General features: G+C 32.8%; 1 protein-coding gene across 2 annotated transcripts in view; it reads right to left on the bottom strand.

Moving 5' to 3' along the window:
• Window positions 1-2152: 2152 nt before the first annotated feature.
• LOC114328470 (serine-rich adhesin for platelets) overlaps window positions 2153-21718 on the bottom strand; it is a 127170-nt gene continuing 107604 nt past the window's right edge. For both annotated transcript variants that reach the window (XM_028277325.2, XM_028277326.2), the window contains exons 5-6: window positions 21517-21718; window positions 2153-10178 (exon numbers count right to left, since the gene is read on the bottom strand). In XM_028277325.2, coding sequence (XP_028133126.1) covers window positions 9271-10178; window positions 21517-21718 — 1110 coding nt within the window. In that variant the 3' untranslated portion in view covers window positions 2153-9270. The remainder of the gene's footprint in view (window positions 10179-21516) is intronic.

Here is a 21718-nt window from a genome sequence, read left to right as displayed (position 1 = left end):
GGAGTTATTTACAAAAAAACAATAAAATTTTTTGGAAAAATTTTTAAGAGATACATTTTGAAACATTTTTGGTGCATAAATTTTAATGCTATCAACTTGTTCGAGGGCTTATTTGATAGATATTTCTATGAACTTTGACAAATGTTTAATAAGTTTATGTTATAGAATGCATAATTTTGCCGGTATTCAAGCTTGAATACTTAGATTTGGGTACTCGACGAAAGAAATATACATTCAATTACCTACAACTTACTTTTAGTTAACACGGAAAGGTTTTTTGTAAAAACTTATAGTTTTTGAGTTATTTATGAAAAATCAGTTAAAAACATGCATTTTTCTCACGAAAAATTAAAATCTTAGATCTTTAATAACTCAAAAAGATTTGATTTATTTTAATAACTTTATATAACAAATTTGGCTTATAATTTGTCCCTCTATCGAATTGTGGGGTTATTTTTAATAAAATAATTTTCACCCCCGAGGAGGGGTGGCATCCACCCCCAGGGTAAAAGGGTAATTTCAAATACGAAGAAGACACACGCAATAGAATTAGACGGGAAACAACTAGAGCAAGTGGAATATTTTAAATACCTAGGAGTAATAATCGAAGCAAATGGTAAACAAGACATGGAAATAAACGAGATAATGGGACGAACAGGAAGCTTATTTAACGCTATGAAAACAACATTCTTGGGGAAAAAAGAGATACCGGAGAAAGTAAAAACGGCAGTCGTTAAATCAGTAGTTAGACCAACAATCATGTATAGCAGCGAGACATGGACATTGACGGGGAGACAAAAATCCAGAGTCAATGCTATGGAAATGAGGTTCCTGAGGAAAATAGCAAACAGAAAGAGGACAGACAAAATACGAAACGAAACAATTAGACAAAACCTAAAACTGGAACCAATCAATGAAAAAATAGTGGAGGGACAACTTAGATGGTTCGGGCACGTGTGTAGAATCTCGAACGAGAGGCTTACAAAACGAGTGTTCGAAACGAGAGTGCAGGGGAAAAACAAAAGAGGAAGACCAAGAGTTATGTGGGTAGATGAAATCAGGAAAGAAGTCGAGAAGAAGGGATCGACATTGGAAAGTGCAAGAAACCTAACGCAAGATCGGAAAGCATGGAGACTACAATGCCAAACTCAACTCCACCAGCCTTACACCTACATGTAGAAAGGCTTAGGACTAAGTAAGTAATTTTCACCCCCGAGGAGGGGTGGCATCCACCCCCAGGGTAAAAGCGCAAGTTGGCACCATGTCACCTTTGTTCCTTGAGATATCCTCTAACCACTCACCAATTTTCATGCAAATCTATGGAGGTTCAACGAAATCGGAGGTAATAGCTCATATCCACCTTCAGTGACTGCACTAATCACTAGACATTTCTGTGTTATTCCATGACATCTCGAATATTCTTCAACTTAATACTTCTTCTTTTATGTCAAGGGACTTTTTCCATGTGTCTACTAACGTGCCGGTTACTGTATATGTTATAGAGTCGCCCTCTCCATTTTTTTTTGTCAGAATATAGTGTGTGTGTGTGTGTTCACAAAGAGGGGATGGCATTAGATAAACTATTTGCCACAAATATTTGAAAGTTGAAGATTGAAGATGTCACATTAAATTTTTATTTTAGAATCTTTAAGAAATTGTATGATAAATATCATTAATAGTTTTGGTGTTCAAGCTTAGTAGGTGTGAAATATTCAGCGGTAAACTTACATTCTGCTCCTGAAGTCTAGCAATTAGTGCTTTCGTATGGTATATGGTTAAGTTTATTCTTTAGTAAGTTAGTTCACTAGGTACAATACAAGACGGACAGTGAATTTCAAATCATCTGCGTAAATCATACTTTGGGATGATTTACTCGTATTATAAATATATCTCCAGTTATTTAATTTTGCATCTCGTAACACTTTCTACAGGACTGTATCAAAAAAAGAGACACCATCCCATTTTCCGGTTATAGACAGGTCTTTCAAATATTTGTGAATGTTGTCCTTATATTTGCCACAACTGTATCTATTGTAGCCTCACTAGTCCAATTGGTTTGTCGGGAATGTTAAATTCGTCCACGGCTGCATACAACTTACTTTTTAGTATGCGATTATAAGCTGATCTAATATTAAATAAAAATAAACTTAAAAACAGTAGAGAAATTGTTTATTTAAATTTTTCATTGCACATTATAGAAATTTGCTTTGGAATCTTTAAGAAAACTTATAAATTGTGTACAATTTTGAGGTATAATGCGCTAGGATAATTTTTTTATGGCATTTAACATAAGAAAAAATTCTAGCTGAAAAGTGAAAGAAAGCTCTTTATACCTAATGATACATTAGAAGAGAAAATAAAATTTCTTAACAAAAGGGTTTGTATATACATATACATATCGTGCGGTTCATTTTATATTTATTTCGTTAATTTTTTTAATAAAGCCTGCTTCTGCAATATGCAATTCAAAAATTTAAGAGGTTCAACTTAATCAAATAATTTATATTTAAATCTATTTTACAAAATCAACGAGTTTTTCTGTACAATTAAACATTTCCATTGAAAGTAATCTATACATATTTACATATTCTTTGGTTCAGTCTTGCCACTCTTAAATTTCTGAAATTAAGTTTCCAGATGTCACCTTTCAAAAAAAAACTTTGAACAGATAATTTTAGGTAAATGTACCATTCCAGTTTTACGACCAAAATTGTTAGTGATCATTCTGATAATGAAAGCATCTCAATTGATTCAACAAATGAGATTTTGCATTGTGATGTTTCCTTTTCATTATATAGAATACAACAAACAATTTGATAAAAAAATCATTAAGCAATAAGTTAGCTGCTACGCTTCTCATCCACATTTTTATATTGAATTTAACCAATAAGCACGTTTTACACTAATACGAAACTCTAAGCCAATAGAGTTTGATGTGTAAACAACACAAACTGTAAATTCGGTTTTAATTTGATATATTACTTACTGGTACTTTCTTGAGTGTAAATAATGGTTCTATGATATCTCGTAACGCGATAGTTCATAACCCCACACATGGTAACAGACAATCCGTAACGCCATCAATTCGTAACGGTATTATTCGTAACGCCAATATTTTTTTTAGCAATATTAGCCTTACTGAATGACCTATACAATGAATGTATTTTGCATACTTTCCTACACTAAAAGTAGTAGTACTTTTTTAAGGTCACTTCTTTTTAAATATATTTCACACATATTTTTGAAAAAATGACAACTTAAGAATATTTTTTTAAATTTTTTACCCTCAATTATCACTATGTTGGTTCGTTAAATTGTTACAATTTCAATTGTAACAGTAAAACAAATATGTATGTAATTGGTTTCCACGTTATCAAAATTACGAATTATGCCGTTACGAACTGTCGATGTTACGAAATGTCGCCGTTACGAATTGAAGGTGTTACGAATTGTCCGTTATCATTTGAGGGGTTACGAACTGTCGTGTTACGAGATGTCTTGTCACGGTAAATAATACATAAATGCAAAGATTTAAAGACACATTTAAATCTTTCATTTAACAAAAACTCAACATTCTTTTGAAGTCCCAAAATATCTGTCCATTTACACTTGTATGATTGGTTATTAAAACAATATGCCTTCATTAGCAATGTAAGAAAAATAGGTATGGGTCTACTTACAAATAAGATTTTTCGTACATAATTACTACATTAATTTTGATACTTGATTTTTTAAGTGTCTACTCAATAGAATATTTTAAACAAGTTACAACAAATCATCCATGACTCTCAAACAATGTCTTATTTATTCCTCATACAAAAATCAACAGTAATTTGTGACGAACAACCAACCTAGAGAAAATACTAAAATATCTATAAGTCCTAGGCTTTTAGAATCAACAACATGCTGTCAAAATAACATCATTTAATTACACGTAAAAACTGCCAATAATGTTCTTGGTTAACTTACTTTAGTCCAACAAGTAAGATAGACGATGATCTATACTGGTCAGTCATTTTAGGGTGTTACTGTCACGAAATCTGACTCACAAATGTTTGCTTGTCTCAGGTAGACGCAGAATTGTGACCACAACAAAATAATAAGACTTTACACAAAAACAACGATGGGTTCACCAATAACAAATCGAATTGAACAGTTAAAACATTTCAAAATTTAATCATCAGCCAAAATTCTGGAAACTTCACAGCTTTTTGACAACTACAAACTTTTCCAGCAGCACTCGTCTCATGATCGTGATTTATATAGCTTGTCAATACAATAATTACATTATTTGTGTTTTATTGTCGTATATTTCTGCTTAATAGTTTATGTATTTCTCACTCTATATATTATATTTACATAATTTACTCTGGCAAACAAAAAATTAAATTAGTCATCCAAAGTCATTGTCGGCGCGTGAGAAAATATGTTTCTTTGCTGGTCACTTTATATTGTAACAATAGAATATTATATTGGAATACCAGAACGACAAAATCAGCAAAAGGAACAGACAGAAAACAGAAAGTTAGTCAATACGTTGAGCGCAGAATATGCCGCCCGTAGAAGATCGTCGCAGATCCGCAAGACAGTGTTATTGTCAAATTAACTGGTTCCCAAATATCTGACCGCACTATCAGAAGAAAGTTGTGTGAAAATAGAGCGAGAGCCCCTAGAAAGAAGTCGGTCTTGCACAAAAAATTAAGGCAAAAGCATTGATTAGGCCTTGACACTGAGGTGGACAGATTAAGTGCAGTAAGATAATAATTTGGAGTGATCAAACCAGAATCTTGAACTTTGGGAGTGATTGAGTTAAGTTTGTTCTCCGCCGACCAGGGGAAAAACCTTTTGCCCCAATGTGCAATGGCCACTGCAAAGCAGCCTGTGCGTATCATGGTACGGACTTATACGACTACTAAAGGAATTGGACGTATGGCATTAATAATGGGCAATATTAATGCAAAAAAATATCAGGAAGAAATACTGCAAGCCAAACTACTGCCGACTATCAGGGATTTGTTTAAAGGGGATACTCAACAATGAATCTTCCAGCGGAACAGAGCTCACTGTCATAAGGCCACGACCTCCATGGAATGTTTCGAGAAACCAAGATGTTACTGTCCTGCCTTGGCCTGGAAATAGAACTGATCTAAATCTAAAATAACAAAATAGAACTGATAGAAGCCATTATTCAAAACTGCTGTAGAGTTATTAATTATATCAGAATATTTGGCTCGTCTTGTAAACTCCTCGAGTATGCTTCACAGAATCGAGTATGCGCTAAACAACAAAATTTATTCCACCAAATACTAATTTTCTACAAAATAACCATTGTGTCATTTTGTTTAAATATATTTAAACAGCTGTTTGATTTATTTTTAAATGTTTAGAGGTAAAATAGACGTTAACTATTAAGTAGAACCATAAAACTATGCAATAAAATTATAGATATTCTTGTAAATAGCATAAGTCATATTTATGAAAACGAGGAATGCTACTAACAAAACTAAATTTTATGTAAAATTTCCAGAACTTTAGCCACTATTCTGGTCCAAAATTACTGTCTGACCAAATTCACTTTGTACTGGAGATTTGGATGCGCACTGGTGTTGACGTTCGATTTTTCAGAATTTTTTGAATTTTATTTTTTTAACGTCTCTCCAAATACAATACCTGCACGGATTGTCTACAGTAATCCCTCTTCAACCGCGGGGGTTACGTTCCGAAGAGAAAGGTGTGGTTGGTGAAACCGTGGTTGGCGAGGGATCCACGATCCAAAGCAGAATATTACATATAATCCCAATTTGGATACGTATATTAGTACATAGAAAGAAATATGATAAAATTGCATATCTGTGAAATAGTATTATCATATCAACAAAAATAAAGACGCTGAGACGCATCGTCTACATTCGCCGGTATTTTATACGCCGTCTACACTCTCGCCGAAGTCGATCGAGGTTCAACAAGTACGAGAGTGTAGACGGCCACCTTGTGTAACTTTGCCTCACTTCGTTCTACTTCCATTCTCTGTCGGTCTGGCGCATCCGAGTCAAAGGGATCTTTGTCGGTATCGCACTTCCTCGCGAAGTAAAACGAGTGTGTAGAGAGGTACTTCGGACAACTTTGGCGAAGTAACTTCGCCAAGATTGTGGTGCGCGCATTTAAACCTTCCGAACTACATGTAAACTAATTGCCATAGTATTACTACTAAGAACAAGCGCCAGTGGCGTATCATGAGCAATTTAACGCGACTGGTCAAATTATAAAAAATATATAAAAATAATAAAATATTCTCATTAAAGATTGAACAGATATCGCAACCGCGGATAAGTGAAACCGCGGTTGATGAGTCCGCGGATAGCGAGGGATTACTGTATATTATACATTCGTTTCCTGTCTCACTTATGAGTTCCACGGGTTCCGTTATCTTTGTGCGCATCTCAAATACAAGGTTAATTTGGTCAGACAGTTTGGTTTGGGACCCGTGATTTGATTCCAATAAATAAGGCAATAAGATTATTTGCGAAACACAGTTTTCCAAGTATTATAGAGTAGACACATACATATCATCATTTAACATACATCAGTCAACAAATACCACAGTAACAATTATTTCATCAGCCTCGAGTTCAATGAAGATATTAGTATTTATCATTGTAAGTAAGAAACCGTTTGCCACTATAAGAAAGAAACAGAGTTTCAAAAAATATGCAAATAATATCAATCGTCTTTAACATAAGTAAATCCGTTAAGCAACATTGTTGTAACAAGCTACTACATACTCTCCTACAATAGTTTTATTAACACTATTTAGGAATACCTTCATTAATGTTATTTGGAAAAGAAATGTGCAAATCTAAAAAATAGACTTTAATTTCCAATTTCAAAAAAGGCAAATTATCTCAGAACTAACTTTTTGTTAGATATCCCCTTCAACTATTTTATTATAAGATTGGTATTTTGCATTATTCTTCGACCTTATTTCATCATATAAATACATAAAATGATATATACAGTTATTACGGCGGATCTTTGCATTGCATTGTTGTTCACAAATGGTTTTTCATATAATTTAAACGTCTATTCTTTGTATGTGCACTTTATTGTCATTTTTATTTTCAAACATAATTGTTGGAACGACTAACTGTTGCTTTCTTATTTGATTACTTTCGGTAATTATTTATTTTTAAGCTAATAAGACAAGTACCTGTTATATATTTTTTATTTATTACCGTTATATATTTATATCTTTTTATTAGTAGTAGTCGGTATGATGTTCAAGTTTTTAATGTTAAATCCATCAATCTCCTCAATAGTGAAGATCAAATACTTCAATAAATTCACTTTATAGAATACGTTCACCGGTTATATTTCCTATAACACCTATTTCCTAATAATTACATTGACAGTATATTATGTCGACGTACGTATCACTTAATATTTTGATTTAACTTGTTTGCAAATGAATAATTTTATGTTCGTGCAAAGATTCAACGGAACAACTGTATTTGCATTTTTTTAATATTAGCCAGTGAATAAAATTTTAGTTTTCTTACACTAATGAAGGATTAACTTTTAACATATTTATGAACATTTTTACAATAGCGTGACATCTAGATACCTATCTGCAAATAAATATAGCGACGACGCGGCATCTCAACAACTCTCCTAAAACCTTAACAACCCCACCCATAAAAATAACAAACTGAAACATCATAGGCGATAGGTTTGCCCCCATAAACAGAACACAAGCCGATTATTTTTTTTTGCATTTGTACCGTACCAAACCTTTTTTATTCGATTATGTTTTTTTAAGTTTAAATGCAGTTTTTAAAATTATTTAAATGGGCCGGAAATTTTTGTTGACAAGTAACAAAAAAAAACAACAATTTCCCGAATCGCTTTGAATAAATTTTTTAGGCGTATGTCATCGAAATAAATACTTTTTCTCTTTTGACAATTTTTCAAAAAATGCTTCCTTTTCTACTATTACAGTTATTTGCAATTTTTTGCTAAAAAAATGCTACTAAATGAATTATTGCAATTCTACGAAAAGCTTTATAATCTCTAAACCTTCAAGTACTAGTAAAGCAAGAATATTTTGACAAGAATAAGTGGTTTCTATCTTGCTAAAAACATAGTTTTAAATTTAAACAACGATGTACACACAGCGCGCCTAGATCACTGCAACCGCTGTACACACTTAGGTAAACGGCAACAGTAGATTGCTCGAAAGGCATACCTATCCGAAGTATATGGGTCCATGTTTTCGGCGAGATTGAACCATTGATTCTTGTCAAATATTCTTACTTGTACTTGAAGGTTCAGATTATAAAGCTTTTAGGAGAATTACAATTCATTTAGTAGTTTTTTTTAGAAAAAGAAATCCAAAAAATCACTAATTAACCCTTTCGTTCACCGTGTCCTTAATTGAGGACAACCTATTCTATAATTTTTTGTATGTAGCTCAATGTGTTTTTACCTTTCTAACACATTGTCTCCGATTATGGATATCCTATTCCGTCCAATGATTACTTGTGCTGCCATCTAACGGCTTATAAACAAAATATTTAATTTGCTGACATGGGTTTCTGTAGTTACTGATGACGGGTGTATACAGCGCCAATTGAATTTCGTTCGTTAAAATAATATATATGAACAATTTGTATTGGATCTGTAGCATGGTGTTGATAAATAGTAGAATTTGTTAAAAACTATTGTCAATAGCGGTTTTGCTTAAAATTCGCTACAGTGTACTTTCTAAAAATCCCAATTTTCCTCAGATGAGGACATCTTGTAGTAACCAAACTGCATTTTGAAAATGTAAAACTAATATCAAAAATTTGCAAAAAATCATTCTCGCTATGTTGCCAGATTTTTAGCTTAAAGAAATTTAATTCGTAAACGAAAGGGTTAAGGCATTTTTTTCAACAAAAAAATGCAAAAACTCGAGTAGGAAGCATTTTCGAAAAATTACCAAGAGAGAAAAATTTTTATTTCGATAACGTACGCCTAACAACAATTTATTCAAGGCAATTCGGGAAATTGATTTCTTGTTATGTTATTTGTTCATAACAATTTCCGGACCTCTTGGAAAATTAGAAAAAAATACACTTGAACTTTGAACAATATATAGAATCGAAAAAAGGTTTGGTACGGTAGAAATAAAAAAATAGTCGATATATTCCGTTTCCAATCGTCTTTTTAGGGGTAAACCGCTGGCCCTTTAGTCTTACCACTAAGTTAAATATTAATAAATTAAAATTTAATTTAAACTTTATATACCTTTATTATTTTGTTAACCGATCTATTGCATATTGGACATCTCTTGATGGCGTGTAGAGTACGTTTCGCACATTTATAACAACAACATTGATGACCGATGTTTGTATGTAAGAAGATACTGTCTTTAGGAGCTATATTACACATAATACAAAGTTCAGACGAAGACTGCAAACTTTCCACACCATTACTAACCTGTGAAATAATTTCAGAATTACTCTGACTACTTTCCAGAGACTTAGTCCTTGTTAAACACTCAGAACTGTAACCTGAAGTTTTACTGCTTTCTTCAGAAGTCGATAGGGTTTTCTCTGATGAGGATAAAGTTGACGCTTGACTTAAAGATGAGCATGTAATTGTTGATGCTTGACTTAGCGATATGTCATCGTGCGATGATTGGTCTAAAAATGACAATTTATTGTCCGTTAGCGATAAACCATCGTGCGATGATTGACTCAAAGATGACAACTTATTGTCCGTTAGCGATAAACCATCGTGCGATGATTGACTTAAAGATGACAACTTATTGTCTGTTAGCGATAAACCATCGTGTGATGATTGACTTAAAGATGACAACTTATTGCCTTGAATTAACGAGATATCATCGTACGATGTTTGACTTAACGATGACAATTTACTTTCGGTTTGTGAAGAAAACGTTTGTTGTTGCGAAGAAATAGAACTTTCCGTTATCGGTTGACATGTACCACTTTTAGCTGAGTTTCTGCTTGACGGTCGCGAACCGCGAGATTTGGGACGGGTGTATTTAGGTTTTTTAATCTCATAATCGGACACACTGCTTTCTGATGCTTGTCGCTTACGTCGCAACTCTCGTTCATGCTCCTTTGGCGCGCTCTCCTTCTTTAAGATATCTTTTACATCAGACAAGGACGTACCTGTAGGCGAAACAGAATATAAAGTATTGTGATAGATAGACAAACATTTCTCTTATCCTTACATATACATATGATGAAATCTAACACATAATATGGTCCTGTTTTCCAATAATATTCCGAATGATTTAGCTTTGATGATAATGTATGCTAAGTTTCCTTTGACTAGTCCTTACACAATAGTTTACACCTACTTGAATATTTATTCAGACTGACTATAAAAAATCAACTTCAATATCCAGAACGTTACTTAACAATCCTATAATTCCCACTGTATTGATCACTTGTTCAGTTTTTGCATTAAGATTAATAATTGATTTTAATGTATTAACTTGTTTAGTATGAATTAAAATCTCCTAAGGTTAAATTCTTAAATAAAATATACTAAATAATTTTTCAATCCCGGCATTCTCGACAATGCCCCGGCATTCTCGACAATGCTTGTATTGTAACAATTTCAAATTAGGTTCGGATTAAATATATAAGACTATCAATATCTAATTTTGTAAATAGGAAGACAATTAAAGACTAGAATGCATTAAGCCGATTAAAGTTAAATATTTGATTTTGGGACCAAATATGAAAGACACACTGAAATACTCCCTGCTTATTCATACACTGAAAATCTATTTTTGAAGCTAAATGACTTATTACATAGCAGTTAACAGTCAAAAAACTTAAAACATTCACTACACCCCTTTTACTACAAAAACACGCTTACGTCATTCAAGATTTTTCGACGTCAGGGCATTGCCAAAACGTTAGAATATGACTTTTCATCATGGCCATGTTTATTGTACAGTGAGAAGCTATACAGGGTGTTTCATTAATAATTGTCCATATAGTAACTGGAGAAACCTTAGCACAAAATACGAAGATTTAACCTAAAACGCTTAAATAAAATATTGTTCCTTACTGAGTTACAGGGTGTTTTATCTAAAAATTTAAAAACTATTTTTGCTCAGTATTTTAAATCTATTCGACCTATCCTTTTCATACTTGGCAGGAAGTATAGGTACTGTACAAACTACTAAATTATGTTAAACAAACGTTTCTGGCTGTTACCAGAGGCGTACGACGGGGGAAAGTGAATGGTTGACCCTTTCCAAATTCTACGCCACTGGCGAAATTGCTATTTTAGTTCAATTTTTGGATTCTCCAATACTTTCTATGAAAATAATATACTCTTCATTCGTAACGATAAAGTCATTAGTTTTCGAGATCTTTGAAGTTAAAAATGAAACGACACGGTTATTTTAATTAATGTATTGTGTCGCTTCATTTTTAATTTCAAATATCTCGAAAACTAATCATTTTATCGTTACGATTGAAGAGTATATTATTTACATAAAAAGTATTGCAAAATCAAAAAATTACACTAAAATACCAATTTCGTCAGTGGCGTAGAATTTGGGAAGGGTCAACCAGCCACTATCCCCTGTCGTACGCCTCTGGTAGAAGCTAGAAACGTTTATTTATCTTAATTATTAGGGTGTACAGTACCTACACCTTCTGTCAAGTATGATAACAATACGCCAAATAGTTTTAAGTACTGGGTACAAATAATTTTTAAATTTGAATCATATGAATCATATCATAAATTAATCAAAATAACTGGGTCGTTTCATATTTAACTTCAAATATCTCGAAAACTAATGACTTTATCGTTACCAATGAAGAGTATATTATTTACGTAGAAAGTATTGGAGAATCTAAAAATGGCACTAAAATAGTAATTCCTCCAGTGGCGTAGAATTTGAGAAGGATCAACCATTCACCATCCCCTGTCGTACTCCTCTGGCAGCAGCTAGAAACGTTTGTTTATCATAATTTAGTAGGGTGTCCAGTAGTTGCACTTTCTGCCAAGTATGAAAAGGATACGTCAAATAGTTTTAAAATGCTGAGCAAAAATAATTTTTAAATTTTTAGATAAAACACCCTGTAACTCAGTAAGGAACCACATTTTATTTAAGTGTTTTAGGTTAAATCTTCGTATTTTGTGCTGAGGTTTCTCCAGTTACTATATGAACAATTATTAATGAAACACCCTGTATAGGCATCATTACTTGTCATGTATATTTTTCTTTGTTTTTGTTTACTGTACAAATAATATCTACAATTCTTTAGTGATGGTGTCAATCGGATTTCATTACTTGCCGAAATATATTAATTAACAACAATATTACCAGATGGGAGACTTTTAAACATTGTGTAACAACACCAATTGATCATCCAAAGATAAATAATCCTGTGAAACGGAAACACTGGATAACAGATGAAACCTTTAAAATCATTAAGAATAGAAGAAATATTTGTCAAAGTGGTGTGCGTAGTGAAAGGGAAAAAGCTAGTTTAAGAAACCTCAATAAAGAAATAAAACGAAGATGCAAGGCAGATAAAAAATTGTACTATCAAAGTATATGCAAAGAAATTGAGAGACTTCAAAGCCAGAACTTGGGCCATTGAAGACAACACTGGAATTCTGAGAACAAACAGAGAAGATATAGCAGAGACATGGAGATCGTATTGCAGGGACCTATATAAAGATGATCAACGCCAAGAACCTGTTAACCAAATCTCTGACGAGGTAGAAGAAGAACCTGATATACGTGAAAATGAAGTAAGATTCGCGATCATTAAGCTCAAATATAATAAAGCACCAGGTCCAGATATGATAACAGCAGAAATGCTGAAAGCCACAGAAGAAACTGGCGTAAAATTACTTCATCTACTCTGTAACCAAATATGGCATTCTAAACAATGGCCTGAAGACTGGACAAAATCTACAATAACAACAATTAATAAAAAAGCAGCTTCCATAAATGCGACAATTATAGAACTATTTCTCTTATATCACAATCACATGCCAGTAAAATAATGCTAGATATAATCAATGAGAGACTAAAAACATTCCTTCAAAGAGAAATTCCACAAGAGCAAACTGGATTTACCAAAGGTAGAGGTACTCGAGAACACCTGTTGAATATAAGACAGATAATCGAAAAATCTAGGGAATTCAATATTCCACTGTACACATGCTTTATAGATTATCGTAAGACGTTCGACAGGGTCAAGTGGAGACACTTATGGCGAATACTGAAAGAAGTAGGCGTACCCTAACACCTTATTTCGCTTATAACTGAACTATACGAACACACTACTGGATCAGTTAAAGTGCTTGACACACTTTCAAACGAATTTCATTTAGAACGGGGTGTCAGACAGGGATGTATCTCCACAATTATTCAATATATTATATGGAGAGCATATTATGAGAAGAGCACTTGAAGGATGGAAAAAAGGCATCTCAATAAATGGTCATTAAATAAACAACCTACGTTTCGCAGATGACAAAGCACTCCTTGCAAATAGTCAAGCAGAGCTGATTGATCTTATACGACTGGTTGAAAACGAAAGTCAAATATTTGGTCTGCAATTAAACATATCAAAGACAAAGATCATGATAGCGGATAGACTACATAACAATCATCCACACATAACCACAACTGATCGGCTTGAGGTTGTGAGCTCATACTTATATCTGAGATCATTAATCACAAACACAGGGTCACTACAAGAAGAAATAAAACGTAGATGTGATCTAGCAAAAGTCGCCACAGCAAAAATGACCACAATATGGAAGGACTGTCAAATTTCAAGAGCGTTACAGATGAGGTTGATCAACTGCTTAATATTCCCAATACTAACCTACGGATGTGAATCTTGGACCCTGAGAAATTCGGAACGAAAAAAGATAGACGCCACTGAAATGTTCTGTTGGAGACGAATGTTACGAATTGCTTGGACCGACCATAGAACAAATAATTCAATTTTAAGAGAGCTAAAAGTTAGCTAACGACTCTCCAGTAAAGTCCATCTCCAACAATTAAAATACTTTGTGACATGTTATGAAAGCAAATACAGAAAACATGGAAAGACTCATTATACAAGGAAAGGTGGAAGGCCGAAGATCGCGAGGAAGATCCTCAACAAGATGGATCGATCAAATTACGGGAATATGCAAAAGACCTATGCATGAATTAAAAGAAATGACCAGAGACAGAGATCTTTGGAGACGGACAATACACGACATCACGTCGACCACTACACTCCCTCCGGGGGGGTCAGGATTGAAGAGAGAGAGAGAGAGAGAGAATCAATAAAATAGGTCATTTAACATTTTACGGCTAAAAATGACAAATTATGCATGTACTGAATAGTATTGAATACGAGTAAAATATTGTAGGTATAGCACGAGATTGTTTATAAAGAAATAAAGGCTTTGGGTTTTCTTTCTCTAAATAACTATGTGTTCACAGGTTCTTTATTATTATTTGTATTACTAACCTAATACTAAAAAATAAAAAAATACACTATAGTAGTTATTGAAATAAAAATACTTTTTATTCGTATCAATTAAATACTATTCACTACATGCATCTGTAATGTTTAGCCTTAAAATATTAAAGTCTATTTTCTATTTTATTGATTATGCACTATGAAAATATTGTTGTTAATTAATATATTTCGGCAAGTATGAAAACCGATTGACATAATTAATTAGAATAAAGAATTATAGATATTATTTGTATAGTAAACAAAAACAAAGAAAAACAGCTCTGACAAGTAATGATGCCTAGCTTCTCACTGTACAATAAACATCGCCATGATGAATAGTAGTATATTGTACAAGTGAGAAAAAAGACATATTTCCCACGAGCGCAGAAGTTTGTTGAAATTTTTGACAAAATTTGACAAAAATTGTCAAATTGTGTCACTGATGAGAAATATGTCATTTTCTCATGTGTTGCACAATGTACTTTTTCTATGGATGCGGTTTTGTCAAGAGTTCAAAACAAATTAAATAATTTAGGTGCTTTTAGGTATATTATATGCATGAATTGAAATAAAATACATTACATACACATAGGTTTTTAATATTCTTAAAATTATATACGTTATTTATTTAAAATTCTAATTAACAGTTATTTTTGAACAGTTTTGAAAGGTAATTCCTGGTAAGTTTTGCTTCAATACATTTTTTTGACAATATTAATTGTGTTTGTATTGTGCATGTTACCATGGAAACAGCGATCATATATGGAAAACCGTAGGACAACCCGTGAGAAAAAATATTTCTCACTGCAATAGCAGACTTTTCTCACTGCATGAGAAATTTTTCGTTTTGAATGTATCTTTGCGTCACAATATAAGAAATTTGGCCTGACGCTGGTGGGATGTCCCTACCGATTTAGTATCATAATAAATAGTTGATGTTACTAATCCCCCAATTATCTTTGCGACGGGTGGCAATAGTTTTGGAACAGCTTACTAGGGCCGGACTTTATATTATTTACAGAACTGACTCGTTACCTGCCAATGCAAATAAATTATTAATTAAAATTTCTAGACAATGCTTCGTATTAAAAATTTTGTTTGCTGTAGACGAATTAGTTTACTCATCTGAAATTAACTTGCTTGGAATCAATTACAAACGATCACAAACAATTTTTATGTCCAATGCGCTCATTACGTGAATACATAGATATAAATATGTAATAAATATAATATGATATTTAAATTTATATTTATTATTCCAACCCCATTAAAATATTATATCTACTTGAAGACTTGAACTTGTTTGTTAAGGGAATGGGTACGAACTTTCGGCTTTAAGCCGTTACGTTATTACCGAGGACCGAAAGTCCCTGAAAACTTCTATAATGTTTATTTTAATAAGTTACAGGGGTGAAAAACTAAGAGAAAATTTAGTGTGGTTTTTAATTTCAAATATCTCATTCAAAAAAAAATTTTAATTAATTCCAAGGGATTTTCGGCCCTCGGTCATAAAGTAATTTTTCATTCTGCGTTTAAATTTTTCAAAAATACTTAAATATTAGTTTTCTCAGGATTCGAAAAAAATGATTACATTAAAATTTAAAACACATTGAAAATTTTGACAGGCGTCAAAATTGCATTTTGTTCATTTCCCCTTAATTTTAGCGAATCCGCTCCTGGAGGGTTTGTTGTTTGTTATTATGACACTAAATCGGTAGGGACATCCCACCAGCGTCAGGCCAAATTTCTTATATTGTGACGCAAAGTATAAGTAGTGAGAGAAGTTGCACATTGTATAGCATCCATAGAAAAAAGTCATATTCTAATATGTTGGCAATGCTCTGATGTCTGAAATCCTGAGCGACGTAAGCGTGCTTTTGAAGTAAAAATGGTATATATAAAAATTGGGTTGATCTGAAGCTATTGCCTTGTGGCATTTTTATGATTAACTATTTAGATGAGAAATAAGCACAATTAATTCGAAAAAATAAGTTTATTTATATTAAAAAAATAAAATAATTTTTTCAATTTAATTGTGGCTTATTTCCCATCTAAATAGTTAATCAAAAATTGGGTTATTGGTTTATTATTAAAGTTAGTGAATTGCATAGAACTGATTCTTGTACAACATTGTCAGTAATTTCTATATGACTATTGATATTAAAAAAGAGATATTCTTAAAAAATTGAATAGGATTTATGCCTTTTTTTAATCTACAAACCGAAGATACACACATGTTTTATGACTAATGATCGTAAATAAAGATTATACATACATTGACATACATTCTAGATACGTTCGATACTAATAAAAAAGTGTCACACCTTTTAAGTAATAATCACAATCACAAGGTTAAAAATAAATAAATATAATACTTACCCACATTCAGATTATTGTACCTCGGATGGTCGGTTTCAAACACTACACTTTGCTGTTCATCGTCAACTCTCCGCAAAGGTTACTTAAATGATACCGATGCAATGAATGCAGTTACATAGATGCATACTAAAACGCTCAATTGTGATACGCTGTCTGAGGGTCATAAGCTTTATTGCACATCGAAAATTGTGGAATGTTTCTTGAGTAGTGATGTTGAAAAAGTAACTATTCGTTACAAAGTACTCGTTACTTACGAATACCGAAAGTAACGATTACTATACAGAGAGGCGTTACTTTGATTACTTCGTACCAATCGTATCAGAGCTAGTGATGTTGAAAAAGTAACTATTCGTTACCAAGTACTCGTTACTTACGAATACCGAAAGTAACGATTACTATACAGAGAGGCAAATCGTTACTTTGATTACTCTGATTACTTCGTTACTTCGTACCAATCGTATCAGAGCGAGTAACGACTATTTTATCTACTTTGATTACTTCGTACCAATCGTATCAGAGCGAGTAACGACTATTGTATCTACTTTGATTACTCTGGTACTTCGTACCAGCCGTATCAGAGTGAGTAACGACTATTGTATCTACAACCAGTACACTTGATTACTTTTTAGACTGACCGGAAAAATGTGGAAATGATAATGTTGCTACAGTATGATCAACAACTTTAATTTTAAGTAGACCAGGGCATTTAGAGGGGACATACAAAATACCTACCTACTGAGAAATACGATTTTCGATATAATTACCGGTACTCAAATACAAAAGTAACAAAAGTAATCATAGTAATCAAAGTAACGAATACTGTAATGATTACTTGTTATATCGGAATACCTATACAAAATACCTACCTACTGAGAAATACGATTTTCGATAATATCATGATTACCTCATATTATTATTACCGGTACTCAAATATGAAAGTAATCATAGTAATCAAAGTAACGAATACTGTAAATGATTACTTTATACAAAAGTAACGATTTGTAACGAATACTTGAAAGTAACTATAATCAACATCACTATTCTTGAGGAGAGTTAGAAAACATAATAAATAAAAATAACTTCAATAAATATAATATCACTTACAGTTTGATACAATGGCATAATTAAGCGTTTTAGTATGCATCTATTATAACCACATTCCTTGCATCGGCGTTATATAATATCATCTAAGTAATCTTTTCGGAGATCTCACGATGAACAGCAAAGTTTAGTGCTCGAAACCTGTCGTCCAATGTGCAATAATTTCTTTGTGAGTAAGTCTTATATTTATTTCTTTAACACTGCTGAAATTGACTCACATATGCAACCGATTCATCATTTTAATACATCACAGTTCAATGGCATATATACAGTAAGCGCCATGCTAGTAGACACATGGGTACATATGTAATTGCTAGGCTTATGGGCTAATTCGGCCCGTTCTCACATGTGACTTTCATGTCATGTGCCGTCATGTCATGTATGTCATACATTTTATAACTTTTACACATGACAACAATAATAACTATAAACTTCAAATACAACTGTTTCCATAGACCGCCAACTCTCTATGTTTATATACATTTTCTGACGTTCTAGACGCCACTAGACATTTCTAGGTTATAGGCTTTTCATCGATTGTCATATGTTTCGAGCTTCTGTCATGTGTCACATAATATTAATATATCTACGTCATACGTCTTTGGTTTGTATCATTGGTATATGCCAATAACGTATGACGTAGATATATAAATATTATGTGACACATGACAGAGGCTCGAAACAAATTACTGTGAATGAAAAACCCTATTCAATGGCATCTCGAATATTCTCCAACTTAATACTTCTTGTTTTACGTCAAGAGACTTTTTTTATGTAGAATCAATCTTTTTTACTTCCGGCATAAAAGTAAACAGTGCAACAAGTGAAGGGTCCAGGGCTGTATTAGTTCAATGTGCCCATGTGTCTAAACGTAACGGTTACTGTATAGAGCAACGGCAGAAAAGCAATAAATAAAGCAAGAGTTTGGTGAGCAGTTGAAGAAAATTTCGAAACTACCATTAAAATTGTTTTATATTTTATCCACAAAAACAACAATTTGATGTACAAAAATGTGAACCGGATGACAAACAAACTCAAGTATAATTCAAAATTCAATTTTCTCCATTTAAACATTCTACCACATTTTTTTTGTTAAAGTCCAGCGCTCACGGCGCAATTGTTTTAAAACTAAAGTTCGAAACTGATTGCACACGCAACTACTTCTGTTTTAAAGTTACGGTTCGAAACTGATTGCACTCGCAACTATTTTGTTATCTCAGCAGCGTAAAAGCACGGGAACCAAGTGATCCGCCTGAAACCGGTTTCCAACTAGTTTTCAACCGTTGTCTTAAAACAGTTGCGTCGTGGGCGCTGGACCTAAAATTTTTAAATCGTGTAACAGACCATAGACATAATAAGAATAAACAAGGCATTGTGAGCAAAATAGTGAAAGGCGGAGCACACGATCGGTAGTTTATCTATCTCTCTTTACCACGCGATCACGCGCGAATGAATGGAAAAGACAACTATACTTTATTTCACGTTAAGAACGGAACGTTTGGCTTATGCAGATCAGTGTTGCCAAAACTCTCAGGCACGTGTTGCTACTAGTTTGCCGATACACGATTCATTCTCGATACGATAGAAGCGGCATCGGCCCGCTTTCATCGTCCATAAGAAATACGTAGCCCTATCTACGCAATGTACCGTTCTTAACGCGAAACGCTCTATCGGCCACAGTATATCGCTAAATCCAGATTCACCTCGATTCACAAAGCGGCCCATACCTTACCCATTCTATTCTTATTATGTCTATGGTCTTGATCGGTCTGTGCATAGAGCTCTAAATTTAGTGTTTTATGTATATAGGTATTCAGTATAAATGTCGATTATTTGTAGGTGAGTTTTTGAAACAGAACGTGTATGTAGTATACCTAAAAAATTTGTAAATATTTTAATATCATTATGGTAGTGATTTGCAAAAGAATGAATAATGGTTATTAAAAATACACTGAAAACTATTTTTTAGGGCCATATAATTGTCACATAAATCCAATAAAAAATTATTTTTATGACCCTATAGAAATAGTTTTCACTGTTGAAAAATATGGAGGATGAAAAATTACAAGATTTCGTAATTACATTTAAGAAGAAATTTCTGATAAAAAAATCCACAGGATACGTTTACTGACCTATATGTATTTCTGTTTTCTCCTTACCTTTTGTGTGATCAAGTTTGTTTCCAGCTCAAAAACATCTGTATGTCAGTTAAAACGTTCCTATTTTTTTCTTTTCAGTGCGCCAATACTTTAAATTAAATAGAAATCTGCACACACAAAAAGATCTCGTTTGTCAACATTATATTTTGGGAAAAAAACAACAAGAATAATTTGTTAAAACCTGTCTCAATCCACAGCTGTACTCTGCGTTGATAAAATTATAGAAGGAAGGTAATATGTGCTGTAGATGAACTTCGACATAAAAATAAAAAGCAATAGAGAAATGAATAGAAGAGCAAAGACTGGAGCCCAACAAGGTTAATGAAATGAAAAAGAAACCTAAATTCACAAATAAATAAACTAAATAGATATATATTATTATATGTCGTCATTATGTACAACATAATATTTATTGTGTTTATATGTAATCAAGGCAACAAACATACTGCGTGTTATATAGTGATGAGCACGCTAAAAACCGGCAAAATAACGCAAAAGATGGAAAACATTATACGTTGTGATATAAAAAGAGATGAAACTAGTAGAGGTGTAAAATTATCGATAGGAACCTATACATTTACATTACATTACATTTTAGACGTATCGGAGGAGTATGACAACCGTCACTGTGACAGGAGAATTTTATAAAAAATTTCTGTCACAGATGTCTAAGGTGGGAAAATATATTATGTTATGTAATGTAAAGGTTTCTATCGATTATTTTACACTTCTACTAGTTTCATCTCTTTTTATTTCACAACGCATTGTTTTCCATCTTTTGCGTTATTTTGCCATTTATTATTGCGCTCATCACTGTATTTAAAATAGATGATTTTCCTGGTAATCAATTTTCCTTGTTCCGACCATTTCCTTTGATCTGTGCAAATTTTTGCTTAATTTTTAGTTTGGCATTTCTTCAGTGTTGAACACAAATTATCAAATATAATGGTATTTCGGTACGGCATGCTGTGACATTTTCTAAATTATTTGTTTTCTCATAAAAATAAATTTGTCAATTAGCTTCTTTGATTCGCAACATTTTGATAAATTATACAAAAAAATAAATACAACAAAGTCTATTTTCTGAAGCTATTGTAAAACTTTTTGTTTTATTAGAATTATTCACAAATGTACTAAGTATAATGATGTAATAATACATATGTATTATGTACTTAATATAGTACATGTCCTTAATGTATTACATGTACTTAATATGTAACAATGCACTTAAATACATTTGTGATTAATTCCCAAAAAACATTGTATTTAAAGACCTTATTTATTTAAAAGCAATAATATGTCCAACAACGTACCGAAAAATTCCTACCATCACCACATGCAACAAAAATATGTATAAATTTTACCTTGTTTTAGATGTATGTCCGGCACGATGATCTGTCCCAAATCCAGCGGCGGGCACTCCTGACTCGACCCAACACCAGAATCCTGAGACGATAATCCACTGAGGCAAAAGCGTAAAGTATCTAATTTCACAGGCTGTTCAGTAGCTTTCTTTCTCTGCTTTCGATTGCCCCTTGGTCGTGGAGGGTACATTTTTTTCCGGTC

Source organism: Diabrotica virgifera, chromosome 7 (genome assembly GCF_917563875.1).
Source record: "Diabrotica virgifera virgifera chromosome 7, PGI_DIABVI_V3a".
In the NCBI taxonomy this organism is placed as follows: Eukaryota; Metazoa; Arthropoda; class Insecta; order Coleoptera; family Chrysomelidae; genus Diabrotica; species Diabrotica virgifera.
Note: the sequence above shows the minus strand (reverse complement) of the source record. Positions and strands in the feature narration are given on the sequence as shown.